This window comes from Rutidosis leptorrhynchoides, chromosome 11, assembly GCF_046630445.1.
Source record: "Rutidosis leptorrhynchoides isolate AG116_Rl617_1_P2 chromosome 11, CSIRO_AGI_Rlap_v1, whole genome shotgun sequence".
Taxonomy (NCBI): Eukaryota; Viridiplantae; Streptophyta; class Magnoliopsida; order Asterales; family Asteraceae; genus Rutidosis; species Rutidosis leptorrhynchoides.
In genome coordinates, this window is record NC_092343.1 from 274,988,730 (window position 1) to 275,006,680 (window position 17,951).

General features: G+C 32.6%; 2 protein-coding genes across 2 annotated transcripts; one reads left to right on the top strand and one right to left on the bottom strand.

Annotated features, from left to right (window-relative positions):
- Window positions 1-5,971: 5,971 nt before the first annotated feature.
- LOC139877604 (protein LNK3) lies at window positions 5,972-9,641 on the top strand. The gene is made up of 6 exons (XM_071865032.1): window positions 5,972-6,096; window positions 6,807-7,194; window positions 7,789-7,957; window positions 8,089-8,157; window positions 8,253-8,377; window positions 9,200-9,641. Exons 2-6 carry the CDS (start codon window positions 6,818-6,820, stop codon window positions 9,399-9,401), a joined length of 942 nt encoding a protein of 313 aa, XP_071721133.1. The 5' UTR covers window positions 5,972-6,096; window positions 6,807-6,817; the 3' UTR covers window positions 9,402-9,641.
- Window positions 9,642-10,612: 971 nt separating this feature from the next.
- On the bottom strand, window positions 10,613-17,677 carry LOC139876350 (uncharacterized). Its single transcript, XM_071863659.1, has 19 exons — window positions 17,553-17,677; window positions 16,201-16,304; window positions 15,999-16,085; window positions 15,801-15,876; window positions 15,644-15,718; window positions 15,431-15,484; window positions 15,230-15,289; window positions 15,031-15,147; window positions 14,637-14,731; window positions 14,349-14,551; window positions 13,924-14,021; window positions 13,646-13,749; window positions 13,369-13,540; window positions 13,145-13,267; window positions 12,976-13,058; window positions 12,449-12,596; window positions 12,041-12,070; window positions 11,745-11,821; window positions 10,613-11,332 (listed from the first exon to the last, which is right to left on the bottom strand). The coding sequence occupies exons 1-19, from the start codon at window positions 17,589-17,591 to the stop codon at window positions 10,870-10,872; spliced, it is 2,208 nt and encodes a 735-aa protein (XP_071719760.1). The 5' UTR covers window positions 17,592-17,677; the 3' UTR covers window positions 10,613-10,869.
- Window positions 17,678-17,951: the final 274 nt, after the last annotated feature.

The window sequence follows — 17,951 nt, forward strand, 5'->3', positions numbered from 1 at the left end:
GTTCATCAGACGCAAAGATCAAGCTATATGTCATCATGGCGTGTTATCTGTGGCATGTTTGGAGGTACCGAAATGATGTTTTTTTTGGATCCCGCTCGTTGAAGAAAGATTTGTTATTCGACTCTATTCGTAGTTATTATATAATTGGCTATGTAATAGAGGTAAATATAGTATGCATTATGACTCGTGACTAATGAGGCCGTTGTAATTATTTGTTATTTCTTTCTAGCGTCTTGCTAGGAAGATTTAATAATAAATTCTACTTTTGCTGGTAAAGAAAAATGTAGTAGATCATTAGATCTATTTTTATTTAATCTATATTTTTTATTTTTCGAAAAAAAATTTCACACAATAGTTACTACTCTCTATATATCATGATTAGATTTCATTATTCCTTTTAAGTTGTTATAAATTAATTGTCTACTTTGATAAATAGATATAAATAGGGTTAAGGCTACTCAAGGGTCATATACTTTTTTGTTTGTCCCGATGTAGGTCATGTACCCAAAAAATTATTAATGTAGATCACATACTTTCAAAAAGTGTTAATGTAAACAAAAGGCAACCTGTTACCGGCTAAGCAGGTCACCTTTTGTTTACATCGATACACTTTTTGAGAGTATGTGACCTACATTAATATTTTTTGGGTATATAGCTTACATTGGAACAAAAAAAAAAGTATACCTTTTTTGAAGATCAATCTACAAAATCGATCAAGGATGATTCTCTTAACAAATTGACTTCAGATTATTGAATCATAACATCAAACGAAGTTTTGCACATCATCAGAACTGATAATCAACAACAAATTCATAGAGTTTGATCTCGAGTTCATCCTTCACCAAAAAACATGCCCGGTTTGAGCACCGGATCAATCTGAGAGGTTATAGCGAAATGTAAAAATACAGATGTGATCGAAATTTCTTCGTGAAACTATATGTAAATTTACAACTCTTAAATCGAAGAAATGAATCTGAATTTCGAAGTCAAAGTTTCGGGGAAAAAAGTCAAACGAACAACCTTATTTATCAGGTTAACAAGTTAAGTTGGTTTATATTAACACATTTTATTAAAGTTTATGGCCTATAATAGTATTTTTTTGCGTATATGGTCTACATCGGAACAAATAAAAAAGTATATGACCCTTTAGTAGCCTTAACCCATATAAATAAGACCATTTGTAACGGTTAAGGCGTTTTTTGCTCGTGTTTCTTGCCTTTTTGCACTTTTTGATGAGTATGAAATGTTTCTTTTTTGAGTGGAGTAGTGGTTGTGTTGGTTTTTGGTATTTTTTTAGTGGAATGCTGATGTGACATTTTAATTTTCTTTTTCTGTTTTATTTATTTGTTTTATATTATTTATAGTTTTTAACAAATTAAAATAATCAGATTAATAATAACGTTTTTTTAATTTAAATGACTAATAGCTATTTTTTTAAAATTTACCAACATGTATATTTTTTTTCTCCTATAAATACTCTATTTCACCAACTTCAACACACACTTCACATTTTCTACAACTTCTAAACTTCTAAATCTCTCTCAGTTGTTCAAAATGAGTCCGTTGAATGTTCATCTTCAAGTTAATTACAGAGGTGAATTTGATCGAAAGTGATAAATTATACACCTTACTCTCAACAGGAGTATTTCTTTGATGTTCATGAATATAATACATTAACGAAGGTGGTTGAAATGTTGAAGGAAAACCTACCTCAATTTTTCAAACATGTTTGGTTCTTCAAAAAATTCAACGTTCCTGCCACACTACTTGAAGATGACCATGATTGGTTTGGTTTGGTAGGGCGAGCCTTGGTACGTTATGAACCAGTTAAGCTGTACATCTAATCTAGGGATGAAAGCTATGCCATTGAGGAAAGTGAAAATGAAGATGTACCTCAAATGGTAATACCCTCTATCGTAGTGACGCCCGTTTACCTTAAATGGTGAAGGTGGAGCAGTTTCATTTTTTATAGTATTGAACTGTAACAACCCAACCCGTTAACCAACCAAAAAGGCGGAATAAAAAAAAAATTAAACTGGACAGGAGGGTGCGCGGCGCGCACCACTGCCTGTGCGCGGCGCGCACAAGGCCTGAGACAGTTCTGATCAAAATGTCCATTTTTCGCGAAAAGATCTTCGACTTCCCGACACTTTTAGACCAAACGCTTTTCACAACAATTTATATTAGTTAAAACTAACACGTTCCAATAATAAAATGAGTTTTACGAGACCGGGCCCACATCAGCCGTTTTACGACTTTCGTACAAAATACAAGTTTCGACCACATGATTTTTAACACAAAATAAAGACCGAGCATGGCGATTGGGGATACGCTACCCAATCCTAATCAATCCAAAAGCAAGATCTTCTAAAGCAACTACGCGAGTCCACTAGTCCCACGCTTACCCGAGCAACCGCATCCATGCAAATCTATAAAAATGTAAACAACGAGAGGGTAAGCTAACGCTTAGTGAGTGAAAATATACTACATACATATATATGCATAAAATGGACATGCCACGAAATAACAAATACCGCATACCGAAGCATCCATATATAAGGCACTACATTAAGCATACCGTACGATCTCTAAGCAACGAGCTTAAAGATACAACAACAATTATAAGTTTACCAATGACGATGTGAACAAAGCCAAGAAGCTACACCCGGAGGGTTAGCTACACCACAACAATACATTAATATATAACAATATATATATATATAACGCATAAGGTTAACCCCTTAACCCAATACTGAGAACCAAGTACCACAATGAAGATTGGCCGAACTACACGAGCCTTAGTAAACCGAAACCACACGAGATTACTATCTTCACAACATCGAGGTTGATCGAACTACACGAGCCTTAGTAATCCGAAACCACACGAGATTACTACCTCAATAAGATGACCGAACTACACGAGTCACCATGAATCCGAACTACACGAGATTCATTTTGATAAGATGACCGAACTACACGCGTCATCGTGAATTCGAACTACACGCGATTCACTTCTCCAACTCAAAACCCTTCGCCATTGGGGTTATATCATCCACATCACAACCACGTGTGATAGTGTACACGCGAACGCGTACTTCGCCAAAGATGGTCAACCAAAACGCACAACCGTGCCAATTGGACTCATACAAAAGCCCATCAAATCCATCTATATGTGAAGTGAGCTCTATAGCCGAGAATCACTTCACCCGACCCGCACCCATCCTACACATACATATGCACATAGGATATTAACACTCACCTTGTCGCCTTGATGAATGCTTCCAAGTAAACCGCAACTCACCAATGGAAAGTACCTATTCCATTATCACAAATTTAACAACACACTTAGATTGGATTTACAAACCAAACCAATTTGACACTTAATACAAATTCGACCCAAATGCACTTCCAAGTACAAACCGCTCCCAAAATTAACCAATAATCACTAACACAAGTGAGAATGGTCCTAACACGCCAATTAAACCCGAACACAAGTGTTAAACACTTACAAATCTCCAAATTGCCCATAAACCCTAATTTTGACCCATAAGGTCAAAATCTCACCATTTACAAGTTTTGACACCAAAACACCTTTAACTCGGTTTTATACTTCAACTTAATCCATTTTAAGTTTATAAACCTCATTAAATCGCCAATTGGGTCATAATCATCACTAAACCCTAATTTTGACCCAAAGTCAAAACTAGTCAACCAAATAACCCTAAATGGGTTTCAATACTTCCATAATCACTAACTTAAGTGATTGAACCCAATTTCAAGTCCTAATCATGGCCAATTAGTTCACCAACCCAAAATCCACCAACAATAACAACAAACCCGATTACTAGCATCACTAAACTCACTCCAAGAGTTTAAATGGATTTCTCATCAATTTAAGTTCAAACCCTAACTTGATTATCAAAATCAAACAATGAAATTCGGAGTTAGAACTTACCACAACCACCAAAACGTAGCTAGGAACGAGGTGAACAACTTTAAAACCCGAGACTTGATCAATTCAAGCTCCTTCTTCTCCAAAACCCCAAATCTCTCTCTAGAAATCTCCCTCTCTCTCTAGAATGATTTGAGAGTGTTAATGGATGTGAAATGTGATCCAAAATTGAATCTAACCAGCTGATATGGCTTCACATCCGGCCTCAAGTGAAAAGACCAAAAAGCCCCTCATTAAACCCAAAATAGAAAAAAACAGAATTCTGTCGCTGGGCTCGTGCGCGGCGCACACCCATGGGTGTGCGCGGCGCGCACCCATGTCTGGGCAGAATCTGAGCTTTGTTTAATTACACAATACTTCCTGCACTTTATGTAGCATAATTACACTTCCGTATAATAAATATTAGGGTCTTACAACTCTCCCCCACTTAGAATCGATCACGTCCTCGTGATCCTCGTCACTTAACCAAACGGACCACACTCGCGCACCACTGCCTGTCCAGTTAAATTTTTTTTTTTATTCCGCCTTTTTGGTTGGTTAACGGGTTGGGTTGTTACATGAACAATGGTGAATAATTTAAAACGTAATGTTGTTGTTCAAACCTGTCATACCAAAGAATGCATGCCATGTCCACAAATCTTGTGAGGCGACTGCTTCAAGCATAACAGACGGCCCTTTTTGATCACCTCTTGTGTATGCTCCTTGCCAAGCAACAGGATAATTCTTTCACACCCAATGCATACAATCAATACTACCAAGCATACCTATTAAACCATGCCTTTGTGCGTGAAAATTATAAAAGTCTAGCAATATCTTCGGCAGTTGGTTTTCGCAAATACTGTCTAGCAAACAAATGAAATACGCATTGACAAAAATTTTCAAGACATAAGGCAGCCGTTTTCTCACCAATTTTTATATATTCGTCAAACAAATCGGGTGTAGTTCCATACGCCATTTTTGGCCGCTGTACACTTTTGGAGAATCGTCAAACTTTGACGGGCGGTTGCATCGGGACGTTCCCTAAAATACATAAAACAATCAGGAATATCGGTACTAGTAAAGTTAGATATACCTTCGACAATTCGTAGAAATAACTGACAACTCATTTGAAAACGTCTCTTAAATTTTTTTCGGGTTACCCTGCATCTTCATGATCCCTTGGAATATAAACCCGGGTTCGAGGGACTCGCGAACTACTAGTCTCTCCCTCAACTTCTTCTTCCGTTAAACTATTAACAAAACTAACGATTTTTTCATCATCAGAATCATCAATAAAAAATTCGAGCATCTTGAATATTTTATTCATTGTAAACAAATTAAGATTGTGTGTTGTTTGATAAGAATTAAGAATGAATGGAAGAGTTGTGTGTATTTTGGTTAATTTGTAGATATATAAATAGGTAAATAATTATTAGAATTTTTTCTTTATTAAATTCCAATGGTCAAAAAAATTCGCACCAATCAAGTGGGGACACATGGCACAGTGTTTCTTCATCCATTGGAATCGAACGGAAGCACTAGAAACGCCGCCAAGTGACGCAGTGATACGGTTGTTTTTGACGTTTCTTGAGCTCCACCTCGACATTGGGTGGCGTTTCTTGCTACCGATACAAATGTTCTAATAAGGTAAAAAAAAAAAAAATTTATGTTTTCATTTATTCGTGTAAAAGAAGTAGATAAAAAGTAATTGGTTAAACTAAAAAGTTAATAAAATTAAAATGGAAGGAGTATAACATAAATTTTTTCTGTTCTTTTTTTTTCTTTTAGAGAAACAGAAGAGGTATCAATCAACATTAATACACAAAAAAGTTAAAAGGTGATAAATGGGAGTTGTCGTAATTAAGGACCCACAAAAACCAACGTGGCTCAAGGAGAGAGCAGATTTAGATGGAGGTCGATTATTAACCACTAGTTTCTGTCAAATATTTTCAGCCACAAAATCTTTGTTTTCTTCACCACACAAATATATCAAAATCAATTAAACAAATATAACTAACACTTCTATGTCTTTCTCATTCACAAAACATATTCTCACACTCAACCTCAGCTGCCTCTCTTTAATTCTAAGAAGCATATTATAATTTCTGTAAAATTTTGCAGCCGCTTTGCTATTTCATCTGAATATATTCATCTTCTTGATTCAGGTCAGTTGTTAGATTTTGTGAAAGTTGTAGTTTTTATGTATTTTTAAGTTGGACTTAATAAACCCTTTATGTTTCTTGGTTTAATTTAATTGTTTTGATCTGATTTTGGATTGTTTTGTATTCATATTTATAAATTTAGTAAATCTGATATATTCTTAGACCAGCTTAAATGGATATTTGTGATATTTTTTTTATTAATCAGATCTATGGAGTAATAATTATGATCTGTTTATTTGAGATTAATGTTGAATTTTTTTTATAGCTTTACAAATTTTCCATTTTTGGATCCTTTTATGTTAATATTTTAGTTTGACTTAGGTGTTCTAAAACTTACATCAAAAGGGTGTTCAAGTAAATCTTATATCTCATGGATAAGTCCAAGATGATTAAACTGAAAATACAAATTAAAAGGTTTCATTTTCTAAGGGTAGTTTACTTAATTCTTGAATTTAACAAAAAGATTTTTTTGTATTACTTTTTTTTTTTTTTTTTTTGAGTTTGAAAAGGGTAAATAAATTTGTTTAACTTGAAAGATGTTCATATCAGAATTTAAAGAGCCAAAAGGATTGATATCATTACTGAATCATAATAATACTTGCCCTGTTTTTTCATATTCAATGATTTTGTTGCCTTTAAAATGAGTTTGAACACATCATTTGGTAGAAAATAATTGATCTTAATTTTTTTTGTTTTGATATATGGTTTTGTAGTGATCGAAACAATGGAGTGGTATTTCGGTAAAGAAGTTGATGATCTTGTTGTTCCAAAAGATTACGAACAACAAGATATGATATCGTCACCCGAAAGTTGGTCACAATGGGGGATGACAGGTTTTGGGGGGTCATATTATCCCAAAAAAAGTTTATATCCAAACGCAAATATGACCCGTGAAGAACTTACTTTTAATGGAGGCAAAAACTTTTACACTTCAATTGATATGGCTGATGATTCAAATAACGAAAGATCGAAATCCAACAATTCAAGTATGAGCCAGGAACTTTACAATAATGGTGGATCGCTTTTGTGGAATGATCAAGCCGATTTTCAACAATTTACCGAAGAAGAAGCGAGGATCAATCACATGGATGACATTTTCTTGTACATGTTCTAATTTTGGGATTAAGATTCTTGATTTAATATCTAATTACATGTACTAATTTAAAGAAAAAGAAGGGGAATTTTTGGAGTGACACAATGGATCAAGTTCTCCATTTTGTTCTCAAGATTCAGTCTTTTGGATGGTAAGAAATGAAACGGATTTGGTGACCCGATCCATTTTAAAAAATACCAGAACTTTTTTTGTTCATGATAATTAGAGTAGGCAAATTGGGTGGGTCACAGTCGAAATGGGTGGTTTTTTGGTGCTTGTGAAATGAGCTAGGTCAAATTGGTTCTTTTCTTAAATACATCTAATATGTCAACAAATATATTTTGAGCAAGTTTATTCTTCAAAATTCACTTTGGACACCTTTGAACTCATGTAAATGGGTTGAACTTGTCACCTATAATCACTTAGAAGAATGCCAATTGGTAGGGCATTTGTATGCGCCTTTAAACTGAGTATCTATTCTATTTCTGGTTTAAAATTTGAAATTGCAAATCCAAACAGATCATTGAAATTGAATCTTCTATTTGCTTCAAGAAATGTAAGTTTTTGCTTCTAATTTTTGCATTCTCATGTCACTTTTGCAGTAGCTCGTTACTTGAAGAAGATCCAACTAAACGTTCAAATGAGCCCAATGATAACATCTACGATCATGGACAGAGCATGGGGAGCTCAAAATATCTCAAAACACATGCCTTTTCTCCATCAACTAATTGGGGTAATGAAGAAGTTTCAACAACTTATCAAATGCCAATGGTGAGATGAATATTCTGATTTAGTTAACTGTTGATTTGTGGTTTGTTTGACTTCTACAATCAAGTTTACATCATTATTTTGTGTGTAATAATTGTTATATAGTGCCTGATATATTTTTTTTTTAATCTTAGCAATATACAACCAATGAAAACTCAATGGAGGAGTCAGTATTGAATGATCTTGAAAGGGTCACTGCGCAGGTGAGACTTATAGGGGTGGTATTATTGGAATTTTAAAACTTGTGATTTTAAGAATACCTTTACTTAATAATTTTTCGTTGTTTTAAATTTAACAGTTCACAGACAAAACCCGAATCTGTTTTCGAGATGCTTTCTATCGCCTTGCAGAAAGCTCGAAAGAGTCAATAAACTCATGCCAAGATGGTGAACCTATGATGACTTCTAATGATGATACATTAAGGTACGTCTAAACATTGTATTCTTCACAGTTATGTTTTTAAATAGACAATTTGTGTATTTATATTACAAAGTCTATGATGTTGAAAACATAGCATTTCGTTTAGAGTTTTATTCTTTCTACTAGTGAAATGACCCGGTTAACCACGAGTTTGTTTAAACGAAACAGTTTAGTGATATGTTTAAGGTATTAAGTGAACGTAAATGCTAAAGTCATTTAGTTTAATGACCCGTGGAACCACATAGTTCGACTAAGAAACTCGTCAGCTTAACATTTCATCAAACACTTAAAATGCATATTAAACAATCCACATCCAATCATAAGAGATAATATTGGTTGTTATTCTATTTTAAAAGTGTAAATTAAAATATAAATTTAGAATTGGTTTCCTTCTATTTAGCTTTTATACCTTCTCGTACTCAATTTAAAATAATTAATTAAAATAATTCAAAATTATTTAATATTAATAATTAAAATAATTATTAATAGGATTTAATAATAATAATTAATAATTAATTAATTAATAAGATTTAATTTTAATTCAAAATTATTTAAATTAATGACATCACCCACCATGTTTAGATTTTTTTCTTTTGTTTTTAGGTATTTTTCAACAAAAGAATTAGCATAATAATAACATCATCATTATAAGATTATAAGATTTTAATAGAACTATAGATTAAATGAGGAATCTTTCTAAAAAGATCTATATAGCAAAACGCAATTCACATTAACCTTTTTAGTACCGCTAAGTTAAGAACACAAACCACTAAAGATTAAAATCTACGGTTGCTAATAATTGAGATCTTGTTTTATGACATTTAGGGGTGGAGAAACAGAAGATACAGAATCAAAAACAAACGTTATCGACCGAGCAGTAGCCAATCTGATGTTTCACAAGTCTGATATTGAGGAAATCGACGATCATCAGCAGTTTTCTTGCTACCAACAGCAAACAGATTACAACGATGATGCTGAAGTCCCAATAAGGGGCAAGTATGAATTACAACGACCAACTGCTTATTAAATTACTAACGTCTAGGGATGCACTCTTTTCTGATTCGGATGTCAGTTTTTGAGTCTTGAGAATGGTCTGTTTTTGCAAATGGTTCTTATGTGTAAATGTTCAAATTAGCATACTAAGTTAATTACATATGTTTGTTTGGATCATATTTGTGGGATAATGAAGTCGTTATGTAATGTTATTTGGATAAACTACTAGGGATTGTATAGCCATTACAAAAAATGTCTTGCATTATCTAGAACATTCTGTCATTGGTAGCACAAAACAATTTCAAGACCAACTTTCGACTTCTTGAAGTTTTTTATATTGGAAATCAAAAGGCTAACATTTATAAATCTAAGAATTATATATATCACGCAAATATCCAACATCATCAACTGAAGATGTGAAACCCATAAGTGCAGGTTGAAAAAATTGGTTTCCGGAAATCACATCAGTAGGCCCCACTGATGTTGGGCAGAGGCGAATAAATAATTTTGGGTTTTGTTTGTTGGGGTTTGATTAGGGTTTTGGGAGGTGGGATTAAGATTGATGATGAGAGTTTATGGAGCCAATCAAGTACCCTTCACAAAAGCCGAGATGTTCTTCAATTCGGCGCCTTGAACGATCTTTTTCATCTTAGGTTTTTTTGACTTAGTCGGCGGGCATTATATGGATGAGTTTTGCTTCAACCCGGTCGCATCCCAAGTCTTTCATGGCCGATTCAAAGAAACCGGATGAATAAGTAGCCTTAGGCTTAGGCTCACGATCCACAACTTGATCCGAATAACGAACCCTTTTCCTCTTGTGAAAGTGAAACAAAAGTATCCTCCACCGCAACATCCAAATCCAAAATCGAAGAACTTGCATCGTCTATAGTAGCATCCTAGTTTACTATAGCAGTTAACTATATACACATTAAAATGAAAATAAAGACATTTAATTCATAATTTTCCTCATTATATAAACAACATAAATTTTAATCTTTACAAACAACATTAAGGATGGCATTTGCTTTCGACTAGTGATTATTAAAGAAAATATGATACTAAATTTGATACTCATTCAAAACTCCTTTTAAACAGATTACTAATCTATTTCATAGTTTTGAAGGATACTCAAAACTCAACTTTAAACAAATGCCTGGAACACAAAACAATGAAACATAGCATTCCCAACAAACATTAAACTTCTAAGAGCACCTACTCATTTCAAAAAATAACAAGATCGCTTCATTGTACATTTTAACGTAAACGTATCACCTCAAAATCTCTTCATCGTTGTAACAATGAATTTGACTCAAACGAAAGTAAACCAATTTCTCATGTAAAAAAAAAAAAAAACTACACCAACGATTAAACTACCATCAACATCATACCTTTTTCACCTAAGTAAAAACCTACCTCTTTACGCATATCAAGTAAAGAATCGACATCCCTATCTCAGTTAGCAGCAATGTACACAAGACTAATCTCAAAATCGAAACCGCCGTTTACTTTTCACCTTCATGGTCAACTGAACCAACCGAATCTTTTTCAGTCCCATCACTTAAAGCATCTTTCACATCACTGGTTGCATCATGTTTGCCTACAGTATCATCCTCTTGCTCAGGTTTAGGTTCGAGTTCAGACTCAAAGGTTGGGAGGTCATCTGATGACGGTTTAGATGGTCCAGCAGCTTCTGTAACCGTATCATCAAATGGTTCAGTAGAATAAGGGGCTTCAAGTGGCTTATCGGTTACACGTTTTGAATTATTATCAGCTGAGTTAACTACAGAAGTAGTATTAGTTGAACTAGTTTGCGGATCGGGCACTTGAAATGTAGCAGCATCTGAAAACTCATTATCACCATCTTCACTGGTGATGTCAGTGTTGGGGGCTTGATCAGATAATAGTTCATCAACAGATTTCTCTAGCTCATATCTACTCCAACTTGGATTTACAAAAAAGGACGTACTGCAACAATAAGAATTACATGAAAATTTAAAATTTTTAAACCTTGTATCATACAAGTTGTATGCATTTCAAGCAACAAGAAACATATAAGAATGCCAGATAAACTTATAAAAACGTTATGGTGCATTCAAAAAGCTAGAGCTGATATGAATTAACTTTTTGAAAAAAATAATCCACTTTGCTGCATTAACTTTCCGTTTAATAATTGTGTGAACCTTTTCATTCTGTGTGAAAGATTAGTTAAATGCTTTTAACTCAACTATTAATTCAATTAACTAATAGGTAATAAAAAAAAGAATTTCACTTTTTGGCATGTTCTGTTTCATTTTAAAGGTGATTGCCCAATTGCTCATCATTATTAATTATTAATAATATAATATAATAAACTAAAAGAGTAAGATATGTAACAAACCTTGGTTGCTCATCATCCTCTCCTAATTGAAGTGAAGATACAACTGCTTCAGCAGAAGCATCATCAAAATACATATCCTGCAAAAGTGATCAGGTAAACTTTCATATTCACATTTACATTATTTACTAATTAACATAAATTATTATCATATCCCAGCCCTTAATATTTGCAACTTAATTATACCATGTATTATACATTTATTCACAAAATTTCACTCCTTTTCAATTTCTTCTCTTTTAGTTTTTATTAACTATAACTATTTTTTGGGGGTGTGAAATAGGTGATTAACCGCATACCTCATCATCTATTTCCTGTGAGCCACGTGCCTGGACATAGAAAAACAAAATTTTACATGAATAATCATAATCCATTGTGAAGAATAATAAATGTACTCTATAAGAACCATATAAGCATATATAAAGATCAACAACAAATAACAGTGTAACAGTTTAAGTATAACTAAATAATAATCAACAAATGCCTTAAAGAGATCCTTCTTCAAAGATAACAATCAACATATAAGCTAACAAACTTATTATAATGGTTCAAAAAACTTATTTTGTTATTATCATTACTGAAATACTGATTATTATGATTATTGATATTGATATTACCTGCAACAAAGTTCCACTAACAAATAACATCATATAAAACATGTAGTGAACAATTGAGCAAGCATGATAAACATAAAAGTATTTGGATACCTCATTGTTATCATCATTTTCAAAGATGCCATATCTAAATGTCTGGCTCAGATTATTAGCTAAAGCTGCCACATCATAGTCTCTGTCTACATAATCATCATCATCATCATCACTATACATAGCCCGATCATTGAGTACAGCAGGTCTCCTGTAAATTTGAAGAAATACTGAAATTACAGCAACTTACAACAATGATTATTTAAATTAATATTTTATGGTAACAAATTTTAAAAGTATATGACGAGAAGTCAATATAATGATATTGAACAGCATAATCCACAGGTATAGTTTAACATGATGAGAATTCAACAGTATCTACAAGTATAGTTTGACATTGTTGACCCGAAAATTAAATACTACGGAGTAGTAAGTAGTCAACTGCATTTAAATTAAAGTATATTTTAATTTTAATTTTAATATGAATGTTGGCCTGATATTAATGTCATTGTGATGCAACAATAATGAAAGTTATCCTTTTGTTTAGTTATTTCACCAAAAAAGTAAATAAATAGATAAATAATACATACCCGCATACCCAGTCAGAAACATTTTCAACTGCATTGCGTTCCTGAAGTACATTTGCATGCCACTCGACCCATTCGCTATTACCCTATCAAAAAAGTAACAACTTCACAGATTAGCGATTAAAAAGACTGCTAAGATGGTAGAAAATACTCAATTTCTAAACGATGAGACCTTCAAATGTGCATTTATATAGCTGTTATGATCCATCAGTTTAACGAGTTTGTTGGCTATACGTGTCATGTGTCCAACATTTCCAATCCTAGGTGGCATTCTTCCTTCAGCAGACACAGTTGGCTACAACATGCATACACCAAAATTCAACTATACAGTAAATACTTACATGTATATCTATACATACATTACTGAAACATATATATACATATACATATACATACCATATTACTGTTGTTGTCAGTGTTTATTGTGTTGTTCCTTTCAGCATGAATTATACTCTTGACAAGATTACAATCTTCAAGTATATGCTCAACTAGTGAAGCATTCTCACTCTCAAGGGAAGAAACTACTATTTGTTCTACGTAGTGATGAAGGAAGTTATTGAACGGATACCTGAATTTATCAAAATAAATAATCATTATATATTATATATACATATAATAAATATCATTATATATAAATAAATATTATACAGTAATAAATAAAAAATGAACTTACTCAAAGAATAATTCCAGTATACGTCTTAAAACACCGAGTCGTATCAACTCCTTTTCAGCAGCTCCACTTCTAACATTCATTAGCACCGAGATGAATTCAACAATCTGAAATTCCAAGTCTCAAAGCAATAAGATTTAAAGAACAAAGTGCCATGAAGTTATATTTACCAAATGTTTTCTAATTTAAAGATATTACTTTGGAATAAATATTTATCTAAACTAATATAGTAAAGAAAAGAACATCAAATCTTATATAAAATGAAAAGAGACGAAAGATACCATTAGACGATGTTTCCCAAGAGGCGGATGCACCTTGCCATATGGTGTTGGTAATACATTTTTATCTGCCGCAACATCCAACACCTTTAACAAGTTACCTGAATACAACGAAGTTAAAAGATGGTTCTAATTTGTTAACTTGAATGTGCTATTGAGTTGTATGATTTTTATTTTTTCTAAAAAAGGAAATAAGTGGATTAGGATGATAATATTCCTAAGGACATCACACATGTCATACAGGTGATGTGCAGTTAACACAAAATATCCCCGGTTCAACTTTCGGACCAAAGCTCTAGTTTAACAAGTTTCTAAACTTTTAGATTTTTCTTGTAACTTTCATATAATCACGGGATGATAAAAGTATTTAAAATTTTTTTTTTTTGCAAATGAGGATATAACCGTAAACTTATTCATAACATAAATACCTAGGCTCTCCAACATGATTTCCACTATCTCAGGATTTGCTTTTACTGATGACTCATGAGTCATTTGCTGATTATACATGTAATATGACCCAGAAGTTTGCCTCTTTGGGTCTAGCAAAGATATACACACAGTCAACGAGTTAACTAAAACCGATCGAGGCCGTGAATCCTCCAACGCATGATGAAATAACCTTGCAATAAAACTGCAAAAAAAAAAAAAAAAAAATGTGACAAGTGGACGATGAACTGTAAATGGTCAATAGAAAATAGTGTATAATTGATACTAACCTTTGGCTAGATATTTTAGCAGATAGTACTGGGGGAGCATATCTAACTATAGCACAAAGTGTTTCAGCTGCATTAGCATGCACTTCAGGTGAATCCTATAAAAAGTTGAATACAATTTTAATTTTAGGCAATATTTTTGTTCCATTTATACAGTCAAAGTTGCAAAAAACGCTACTCGGGACTTTTTAGGGAGTACTCAGATGTTGACCAAGTTTGACTTTGACCGATTTTGGCCTAGTTTCTAACCAATTTTGACTGATTTTCCGAGTAATCCCTAGTTTTGGCTGAGTTTTGACTGAGTTTGACCGAGTTCCTAAAACCGAGTACCAGCCGAGTAATTCCGAGTTCTGCAACACTAGATAAAGTATGATCTGTAATAGATAGTGCAACATACCGATGAGCTGAATTTATTAACGATCATCTCTAACACATCGATATCTTCTAACCACTGCATTGAGTCTTCATAACTCGCATGAAGATATTCATCAGCACCAATTAGACGAATCAGCACCTGTTCAGGAAAGATATAATTAACAATGGATACAATTAAATAAAGAAATAAATACACGTACAGGGAATTTAAAAAAATATACCTCCATGATAGATGTAACTCCTATTAGGTCAACCAGCTTTTGGATTATGTCTGGATGTGCCTGATTATCAAACCATTAACAACTCAGTTATGTAATTATGTAGAAATAAATATTCATTAAACATGCATGCACGCAAAAGGATAAAATTATAAATACCAATTACTATAAATACCAAAAAATCCAACTTATATAGAAACTTACTTGAATATAGCTCATTAAAGAAGCCGACTGTCGCAACAACAAGGACACAACAACCTATATATGAAAACAAACCTTCATCAAGTATCTAAACAAGCAAAATCAATATCAATATGAACCCTAAAGAAACATTATATTGGAACCATACAAGTACAATTATGTACCCATATACAAAACGCGTATAAAGATCAAAAACTAAAACTACATAAATTTTACCTTACTGAAGTAACCAGCCAGTAGAGCATTGTGAGGGTGTTCGGGTTCCAAGAAGGAAAACAGCAAGTTCATCATCTGCAACCAGTAATAAATTTAAACTCCAAATAATTCAGATAACCAAATTAATACACACACACACAAAAATCTGATTTCTCACCTCCTCATCCTCTACCAAGGCTATAAGTATGGTATCAACTTCACAGGTGAATAGCTCACACGCAATAAAAGGGAACCTGGTACAGAAATACATAAGAATTACATTTTACATTAAGGTAAGATATGAAGGAAATTGAAGATTAAAGCATAGGAAAAAAAACCATATGAAAATATAGAATAATATCATAAACGCACGTACTTAATCCTTCGTCCTTCTACAGCATCTTCAGGAGGTTCTTCTACTATGTACCGCACAAGCTGTTCAACTTGAGCCCTTTCCTTCAAACTACCATTAAGTGCAGAGGATTAAAGCTTAACAAATTCACCATTGAAGTTTAATGCCATATGAACAACTATCTATAAACATAAGAAACAAATTTAACTATAGTCACGGGGCTTACAAATTAATAAGCCGGCTATTAGCAGCTTTACATTCCTGGATTATTTCATCATCAACAAGAAGCTCCTCTAATGTGAAGTTTTCCTTGTCCAAGATCGTATCCACCTGGATTGATTAAAAGTTAGTTACATTTTACCATTTAAAGATGAAGTGATAGTCAAATTTAATCTTCTGATATGATAACCTGGAACATAAATAAGGAACAAAAGATAACAGGATTTCTTCTTTTTTCAGTTCAATCCAAATTTCATTTGTTCCTATTCTAACTCAGTTCAATCCAATTAAATCTTCTGATTTGAACAAAATTCAGGCGTTATTATTTGTTCCTACTTGCACTATTACATCAGCCTCTTACCAAAAGGACACAATAAAGACGCAAGCGTTCACATAAACAACTGCACGAACAACTATATGGACATAATTTCAAGTACATTAAGCAGATAAGAGCAGCATCTTATATAATTTGTTTTCATTCAATGAACTATATGATACACGTTAAACAATTGATGTAAAAGCGGCTCGAATTTTATTGATGTTAAACATGTGGATTCACACTTATTGATACTTAAGAAACCAGTAACAGATCACAAATCGTTAAATTTCTTCAGTTCTCTCAAAACGACTAAAACAATGATAAACTTAATTTTATACTATTTCATTCATTGTCATTAACTACAAGAAAAGAAGTATACTCACATAACGAGTGGTGAACTAAATTCGACACATACTGATCATTCTAGGCATCACTCAACAATATTGTAAACTAATAACCCTAGATATTTTAAACTGCTCATGAACAGATATTGCATTTGTGAATCAACAGTTAACAGATAGAATAAATAATAATAATAATAATAATAATAATAATAATAATAATAATAATAATAAATAATAAAAATAATAATGACTGAAATCTTTTATATCAATCAAACATTCATCATAAGTACCTGAAAACATAATAAAAGTTTAATATTCAATCTACATGTATACATTGAATACGAATACAAGATTCGGTAGTTGAATATGAGCATTTGTGAATTAACAGTTAACGGATAAAATACATAATAAATAATAAATAATAATAAAAATAATAATGACTGAAATCTTTTATATCAATCAAACATTCATCATAAGTACCTGAAAACATAAAAATAGTTTAATATTCAACACATTTAATACGAGAACAAGATTCGGTAGTTGAATATGAGCATTTGCAGAAACTTACTACTCCGATAGTTACAAATGCTGATAAATCTAAAACTACTTGTCATTAATTAAGATGATTATGATTATTAAAATTTAAAATCAACTTAATATTAATTAATTAAAAGAAAAGATAAATCATGAACTTACAGGAGATTCGGTGGATAAACCGGTCATACGCCAAAACATATTTGAAAAAATTGATGCGAGACGAAGAAAATGCCTAAAAACGGTGCAAGAAGCAGTAGAGATCTGTATGTATGTATCTATATCTATATTCTGTAGGAAACTAAAACCCTAGAGAGATTTCGGAATGCAATTTTAAAGAGAAGAAGAAAGAAGATTATAACAATGGAAATTCTTTTTTTCTTTTTTTTTGGGGGTTCAAATCTGCGGTAATTTTGGACTTTAGTTCGTTTATTAAAGAGGAGTGAAAAATTAAAATTAAAGGAAGATATTCATTAACAAGGTGGTATTTCATCAAAACGATGAATAAACCACAACAATTACAAAAGAAGAATCGTTCGATAAACTAACAGAACCCTATTA

Bases quoted from the DNA above. Each gene is read 5' to 3' on its own strand.
- LOC139876350 (XM_071863659.1), bottom strand. From the start codon at position 17,591: ATGTTTTGGCGTATGACCGGTTTATCCACCGAATCTCCT. The intron at 16,305-17,552 runs GTAAGTTCATGA...TAATCAATCCAG, and splicing joins GTTTATCCACCGAATCTCCT to GTGGATACGATCTTGGACAA. The intron at 11,822-12,040 runs GTATGCGGTTAA...TCACTTTTGCAG, and splicing joins CACAGGAAATAGATGATGAG to GATATGTATTTTGATGATGC.
- LOC139877604 (XM_071865032.1), top strand. From the start codon at position 6,818: ATGGAGTGGTATTTCGGTAAAGAAGTTGATGATCTTGTTGTTCCAAAA. The intron at 7,958-8,088 runs GTGAGATGAATA...TTTTAATCTTAG, and splicing joins CAACTTATCAAATGCCAATG to CAATATACAACCAATGAAAA. The intron at 8,378-9,199 runs GTACGTCTAAAC...TATGACATTTAG, and splicing joins TCTAATGATGATACATTAAG to GGGTGGAGAAACAGAAGATA.